The following is a 7,866-nucleotide window of genomic DNA, read 5'->3' as shown; positions in this document are numbered from 1 at the left end:
GCTCCGCGAACCCGCCCGGCCGCCCCCCGACGGCGCCCTCGCAGCAGAGGGAGCCGGCGGCAGGTCGTGCTCTTAAATAAACCATAAAAATTAAGAAACGAAACCAAAATGCATTTCTTTGCAAAGCCGGTCGGGCGGCCGGCGAGAGCGCCGGGTCCTGGCGAGGGAGGGAGGCCGGGACGGGCTCGGGAGGGGCCCGAGTCACCTCCGCCGCCGGGGAGAGGCGGCCGCCGGCCGGGCCGCGCCGCGGGGGGCGGAGGGGATGCGCGGGAGAAGCGCGGGGGCGAAGGGGGCGGTTGGGTGGGGGGTGGGGGGTGGTGTTTCTCGGCCCACAAACCAGTCCCTTGGCGTCTGATTTCAGATCCTGAGTCGACTCCCTGGTAAGTCAGGAGGGGGAAGGCGGGGGGCCGGGGCGGGCCGGGGCGGGCGGACGAGGCGGGGACGCGGGGCGAGGCGGCGGCGGGGGCGGCGGGGGCGCGGGGCCTGGCGGCGGCCATTAGGTGAAGCTCATAGAGACTGTGTGCTCTAGTGCTTTGCGGCGGAGGGAGGCGATGCTGGTTCCCCGCCACACGTCGCTGCTGTCCGGGGAGCTGCAGAGCTGGGGCGAGCCCGTCACGTTGCTGGGCCCGGGCAGGGAGGCGGGCACCATGCCGGGGAAGGCGGGCTGGTAGAGGTGCGACTGCAGCCCGGCGCCGTTGGAGCCCGCCAGGCTGTTGGAGAGGCCCATGGAGTTGGGCGGCGGCCCGGCCGCCAGGCTGCACTGGGAGAGGGACTGCGCCATGGCCTGCTGCCGGCCCAGCGCCGGCGGCAGCGGCAGCTGCGACACGCCCGGCATGGCGGCGGCGGCCCAGCGCGTGTCGTTGGCGTGGAAGGAGCAGAGGCTGTCGCCCATGGCGGCGGCGGCGGCGGCGGCGGCCGAGGGGAACTGCGGCAGCCCCGGCGTTGGCAGCAGCGTGCCCGGGGCGCGGAAGACGTTGGTGGTCTTCTTGCGCTTCTTCCACTTGGCCCGACGGTTCTGGAACCAGACCTGCGGGCGGCGGGCAGCGACACGCACCGTTATAGCCACCGCCCGCCCGCCGTGCGGCCAGGGCGCGGCCCGCCGCGGAGGGGGGATCCGCCACCCCCACCCAGCCCGGCCGCGCCTCACACCCGCCGCCCCACGCGTGTCCCCGTCACAGGCTAACGAAACGGCTGGAACTTTTTTTAGAACGAAACCGATCGATGTGTCCGTCCCAGGACGGAGCCGCCTGCGGCCTCCCTCCCTCGGGGGGGAGGCTCCGGGAGAGAAGCTTGTCCTCCCATCGGGGGGGGGGGGGGGAAAGGCAGCGCAAAATAAAGGACCGGCCCACGACTCTTGCGTGGAAGCGCTCCCGAGCCGCCACCGGAGCTGGGAGCCTTGCCCCGGGACGCTCGCTCCGCCCCTCCCAGCCCGGCGCTGCCCGGGCCCCGGGGCAGGGAGCCCTCCCGCCAAGCCGCCCGCCTTCGGGTGTTTATAAAAAAACGAAGGTGTTTTAGGGAAGCAGGTGCTGGTGATGCGGGCACGGGTGACGTGGCGGGTCCCGCCGCACCGCTGCCGAAAGCAGTGGGATAGGTGTCCGGGGGGAGAAGCCGGGTCCGCTGGAAATCCCGAGGAGCGCAGTGCCCGGCGCTGCTCTGTCCCTGGTTTCGTGCTACGTACCCGGGCTGGGAAAGGCGGGCGCCATTAGCGGGAATGAACAGCCGTTAGGGAGCTAAACGTTATATGAATAATCGAAAAACCGCCTTCAATTATGTTTTAGGGTTAATAGTTAAATTGCGGCTACAAAATCTTTTTATGTTTCACGGTTTACTGGTGTTGTAAAGAATCTCCATCAGGTCTGATCGCCTCAGCCCATAGCTACGCTGCATATGCTTTTAAAATGTGAATGTTTCCAGTTGAAAACTAGTGCATGACAGATTAAAACGCAGGGAAAGCCTGGGGGAGATTTTGAAAATGCACACATGACAACTCTAGAAATATATTATAACCACAAGCGTTTGGCAACTTTGAACTCCTTTTAAAATACAACTAGCCCCTGAAAATTATTAATACAACAGTGAGAATCTAATGGAGGTTGGAATCTAAAAATCTACCTTGATGATGTCTGCTGTTACAGTAATATAGACATACTGTAAATGTATTTTAAAATATATAGCCCATTTAATTCCCCAGCTATAAATGGCTTAGAGAGGGAGAAGGGGAGAGAATATCACTTTTGTTTTTCTTCTTCTCTTCTTTTTTTTTTTTTTTTTTCCAGGAGCCGAAGCTTTATGAAGATCTCATTGGAATCCAGCAGATGATTAATGTGAAGATTTGGTAGGAAATCTGGAGAGCTGTATTAAAACTCAGATCTCAGGTTCATTTCGATCAGCCAGCCGTGAACTCTGGGCCGAATTCATTACACTTTAATAGTGCTGGGAGAGGAAGAAAATGCAATTTCTCATTCCATTAGAAAACTAGAAAATACTCTCAGCTTGTCCCCTATTAAGATGTGGCAGGTGACGGGACCATTGTGGGGGACACGGTCAATGGAATTACAGCACATTATTTTTGTTCGTATAAAATATTGAAAGGCAAGCCTGACTGTGCAGAAGTTATTTCACTGATTTGGTTTTTATGTAAATAAAATATTGAAAGTTAATTAATCCGTGCTAGAGACTAATGATTATGCTTATTATATTGCATTTGATCGCGTAATTTGCATGATTCTCGCATTGCTGCTTAATAAGCCATTCCAGGTTATAAATAATTCTGAAATTGGTTTCTAATAATGGCATGCTATAAAAAGAATGGTTTTATTACACCAGCCTGAAAAGCAGAGCAATATCAGACGTGGAATTGGACTCCCGTTTAAGCACCAGCCACTTTAATAATTATTTAAATGTATCATATACATTAAATATAGATCTAAAACGAGGAAAGAGATGATTTATCCTAGCATCTAAAACCCTTAAAAACATATACAGCCGCTATAAATTAACTATTTGGAGCATTCCTTAATCAGTGTGGAGCCCAAATACTGCAAGGAATCTGTAGGCAATCTGTTAACTATAAAGAAAACTGTAAAGTACTCGTATAAGAACATAAACCAATTACTACTTAATTTAAATTTGGTCAAGGAGCAGTGATACATCGGATTGTGAAGTAAATACATTTTACATAAATTATTTTGCCTTAGATTACATAATGTTAATCATTTTGAAGTGTTAATTAAGAAGGTTATGTTGATCTGATTACTTTTTAAACTACTGAACATTATTGTAAAAAATATTTAAATTGCCACTCTATTAAACTGTTTTTATCAGCACTCTCGAGCTATTAGCATTGGTTTAAGATTATGCCGAGACCATTAAAACACTTTGTCTTTCTTCCTACGAATTTCTTTGATGTGCTGTTAGAAAATAACTATTTCCATTTTATATTTTATATTTTACTTCATTTACCACACTCCTAATATTGAAATTGGTATCATTAACCTTTGGGAAACCCAATAAAGTTTAATAGACCTCGTTTTCTTTTTTCATAGAGTCAGTTGTCCAATTATATTTTATTTGTGAATCTAATTTCTTTCTTAATTTAAACTAATTATAGCCCTGTGTAGACTGAATCAAATTGTTTTACTTTTTAAAAGCAGCTGGACATTTTCTGTCAAATTCGAGAATGGAATCAGTTTCTGTTCATAAAAACGTTCATTTAAGGATTTCTTTTGATATGTCTTTTATCTAGCTGAGGACCCCAGGCTTGCTGAGAGGGCTTTTGAACACCGGCTCCAGCAAATGCGGCGGCTTTCCCGGTGCGCTGTGCTGAGCAGGGATGCACATCCCACAAGTGCATCCATTGTGTCAGCTTTCATTCCTCGGAAGGGTCTCGCCCAGAAAGTGGCTAAAATACACCTCTACGCACAAAAGCCGAATCTGAGCAGCCTAGCGTTTGGATCCATCTTCTCCTTTCGCCAATTTCGTTTGCATCTATTTGACTAAACAGTTTCTTATGCGCCTATGTGCAACTGCAGATATGTATGTCTATGTGCGTATGTATATATACGTGCTTTAAAGAACCAAGTACACCCTGGATGTGCAAGTTACTCACTACCCCTGCCGTCCCCGGGCATTATAAAAGCCTGCACGGGAAAACTCCGAGTCCAAACACAACTGCCGTTTACCGTAGTGCTTTTTCACGAGCCTGTGTGCCTTCCCCCGACCCCCACCCCGACCCCCTGGCGGCAGCGGCGGGGTCCGGGGGAAGACCCGTCCCAGCGGCGCCGAGCAGAGCGGCCGCGCCGGCAGCACCCTGGACAGCGGCCGCCGCCGGGCCCCGCCGCGAGGCGCGGGGGCCATTCCCCAGCGGTTCGGGCTCACCTCTTAGCGCCGGGCTTCTGCGAGGGCTGACACTCGCCCCTCTCGGGCTGTGCCTTCCCGGGACTCTTTCTTGCCCCCGGTTGGGCCGTGGAGCGGGGGGAAACTCCGCCCGCGCCCTGCTCCGGACCAGCGCGCTGCAGGCGGGTAGGGGGCAAGGGGACACTCCACGGAGACAGCTTTGCGGAAAGAGGAGCGCAGAGTGTCCCGTTTCAAGATTTCCTGACCAAACTGTTGCGTTCAGGGGTGGGTTTCCCTCCGCCGCCGTCGGGCACCCACCCCCACCCCTCCCTGCCCCGTTGTGCCTGGCCTCGCGGCCGGCCGGGCCGTGCCGCCGTCGGTGTACCCGGAGGTCCGGCGGGGGCGGGCACTGCGCGGAGGCGGCTGCTCATACCTGCACCCGGGACTCGGTGAGGCCGATGCGCAAGGCCAGCTCTTCCCGCATGAAGATGTCCGGGTAGTGGGTCTTGGCGAAGCTCCTCTCCAGCTCGTTGAGCTGCGCCGGGGTGAAGCGGGTGCGGTGCCTCTTCTGCTTCTGCTGCCCCTGCTGCTGCCCAGCCTGGCTGGGGTTCTGGCCGCCCTGCTGGCCTTGCTGCTTGTCGGGGTCTTTGGCGCTGACGGCTAAGGAGCTGGGGTTGGATCCCACCGTGGTGATGTCCTCCCCTGGCAGCAGGGTGGTCCCTTCCACCGTGTCCGAGTTGGGAGCCATGTCTCCCGGGTGTCCCCCCGGATCCGAGCCCCCTACGCCCAGCCGACACTTCACCGCCTCCCGGTGTCCCAGCAGCTCGGCCGCATCTTTCATCCCTGCGGAGGCAAAGGAGCCGTGGTCACTCCCCTGCAGCCGGGCATGTATCCACCAGAGCCGCCCTCCAGCGCTCCGAGCCGGCGAGAGCTGCTCAGCCGCCGCCGCACCCCCGGCCCGCCCGCCTCGCTGCCCGGCTCGGCTCCGCGGCGCGTAGAGCCCCCGGCCCGGCGCAACCCCGGCGGGGGAGAGAAAACTTTACACCCAGCAGCTCCTCTTCCTGCTTAAATAACCAGCTCCCTGCCGGGCCTCCCCTTGCGAGACCAAGGGAGGGGAAGGGAGGGGAGGGCAAGTTTTGCCGGGTTCAGGTGGGGTTTTCCAGCGAGGCTGGTAAAAGAAAGAGACGGAGAGAAAGAAAGAACACTCGAGCCGCCCCGCTGCCGGGAGCTTTACCTCCCCGCCAGATGTGCGCGGACCTCGGTCACCCTGGCCGATCTTTCCCCTCTCCTCCCTCCTCTCTTCTAAACAAGCGCATGAATAACCATAAACAGGTAGATACAGATATTTCCCTTTTTTCTTTTTTTTTAAAGGAAAAGAAAGAGGGAGGAAAGCGAGCAGACGAGCAGGAAAAGATCACCCAGAACTGCTCCGTAAATACCATCGAGCTCATCCGTCCTAAAATCATCATCATCATCATCATAGTAATAATGTGTAGGTATGTATATAAAAACAGTGAAGAGAGAAATTAAATGATCCACGACTCATTGTAGATCTACATACTCCGTAGGTCTCACTCTTTCTCTCTCTCTAGCTTTTTTTTTTTTTGGATGTTAAATCAAATTAAACTTTAATACAGTACAATTACTTTTAAAGGAATTAGCCCATTTAGATCGCATTAAGGTAAAATAAGGAACAAATTGTCAATTTCCTGCCCCGGCTTCCTCCCCGCTCGCCGCCGCCGCCGGTGCAGCCCGCCGCGGGGCGGGGGGGTGCTGGGGAAAACTCACCGAGACGGGCGTCCAGGAGGTCGGCGTGAGACAGCATCGTGCACCGCTCCAGGGCGAAGGCTGTTCCCCCCCAAATTTTAGCGGCCTTAAGTTATTTAAAATAGATATAAGATATATATATATATAGATCGCCTAAATGAAAGAAAATTCGGTGTGTGGTTAAAAAGGGGGTCTCTTGCATTATAATGTCCTTTAGAGAGACGGGGAGGTGCTTAACACTTCAATGAACCCGTGAGCAGCTCGGCGCGGGGACCAATCAGGAGGGCAGCCCGCAAATGTCAGCGCCCGGCGCGCCCCGCTCCGCCCGCCCGCCCGCCGCCGCCCCGGCCGCCTCCCGCCGCCCCGGCCGCCTCCCGCTGCCGCCGCTCCCGTCCCCTGCTCCCCGCGCCTTCGCCGCCCGCCCGCCCCCTCTCCCCTTCTCTTTTTGCCTCCCGTGTCACCTCTGGTTTATTTGGGTTTTGCTTCTTTGGGTTGTTTTGGTTTGTTTCGTTTCTAATGCATCCCCGGACCCGGCCAGGCTCCCAGGGGCGACTCGCGAGCCCCGCACCCACCGGCGGGGTGCGAGCGCGGCCGGCGTGGGGGCGCGCAGCGCGGGCCCTTCTCGCCGCGCTCGCCCCGGGGACCGGGGTCGAGGCGGCGGCGGCGGAGGCCGCGGGCCGACTCTCACCCGGGCCCCGAGGGCTGCGGGCCGGCGAGGAAGGAGAAGGTTCCGCTAGTGGACGCGGCCCTAGCCCCCGGCGCTCCCCGCCACCCCGGTCCGGCCCCGCTGGGTGCAGCAGCGCACCGCGGCTGCGGGAAGGGGAGCCAAGCACCGCGCGTCCCGGGCAGCGCGGCCTCCCTGCCCGGGATTTAAAAGCCCGTAAGCCCTATTTTTTTTTTTTTTGGGTAAAGTTTCCAAGTTCGGCTCGCCTACAAACTCAATTTAAAGCAGTAAATAAAGTTAAATGCTTTTTATTTTCCTCTTGAATATGTTAAACTACTTGAACAATTTAAAGTGCTTTGCACAAGTGAAGCGAACCATTTCTAATGTTCTGATTTTTCAAAGCCAGCCAACAACAAAGTTTAGATTAGTAATATATTTCTAACCAGAGTAATTTTCAAGATCATTAGGCATTTATGTAATTAGTGCCAAATCTATAAGCTTTTATTACGATTATTAGAGTAAAATCAGTATAAATTTGTACTAATTTACTACTGTTTAGACTTGGCTGTCAAGCCAAGAGGTTCTTATTGTAAATGATAACTGAGGAAATTAAGTGCAAAATTCTGTACCATTTCTGATCCGCTCCTAAACAATCCGTTTCAATTGTATTTGTAGCAGAACATAATGCCCTTTTAAAGTTATTTGACTTGTATTTTTATTTGCAAAACAAGAAAAATACCCTCTACCCGGGCACAATGAAAACTGATATTTACTACTTCCAACTTGATTAACATTGATTTTTAATTCAAAAGTGATGCAATTAAGATTATTCATTTAGTGCAAATAAAGCTTCCACCAAAAAGGGAGCCCAGTGAAGTCTGTGTTAAATAATACAGAGCCAATGGCTTTTTTTTTTTTCGCCATCCAATTGACTTACACAAAACGTTGTAAATACTGCAAGGGAACAGATGCAAGAGTGGTTTTGTTTGCAGCTCAGATGTGCAGGGGTTTCGGCAGCGACTGAACAAGGAGACAAAGGAACCGGCCGACCGATCTCTAGGGCAGTTTTCGGCCCCCCCCTTTTTTTTTTTTTTTTCCCT

At 53.8% G+C, this 7,866-nt stretch overlaps 1 protein-coding gene across 1 annotated transcript; it reads right to left on the bottom strand.

Moving 5' to 3' along the window:
• Nucleotides 1–496: 496 nt before the first annotated feature.
• Nucleotides 497–7,347, bottom strand: OTP (orthopedia homeobox; the record flags this gene model as incomplete). Its single annotated transcript, XM_082013695.1, has 3 exons — nucleotides 6,124–7,347; nucleotides 4,769–5,178; nucleotides 497–1,027 (listed from the first exon to the last, which is right to left on the bottom strand). The coding sequence occupies exons 1-3, from the start codon at nucleotides 6,158–6,160 to the stop codon at nucleotides 497–499; spliced, it is 978 nt and encodes a 325-aa protein (XP_081869821.1). The 5' UTR covers nucleotides 6,161–7,347.
• Between the last annotated feature and the right edge of the window lie 519 nt (nucleotides 7,348–7,866).

This window comes from Phaethon aethereus (assembly GCF_964289735.1).
Source record: "Phaethon aethereus genome assembly, chromosome: Z".
NCBI lineage: Eukaryota > Metazoa > Chordata > Aves > Phaethontiformes > Phaethontidae > Phaethon > Phaethon aethereus.
The sequence above is the reverse complement of the archived record's forward strand: the minus strand, read 5'-3'. Positions and strand labels throughout refer to the sequence as shown.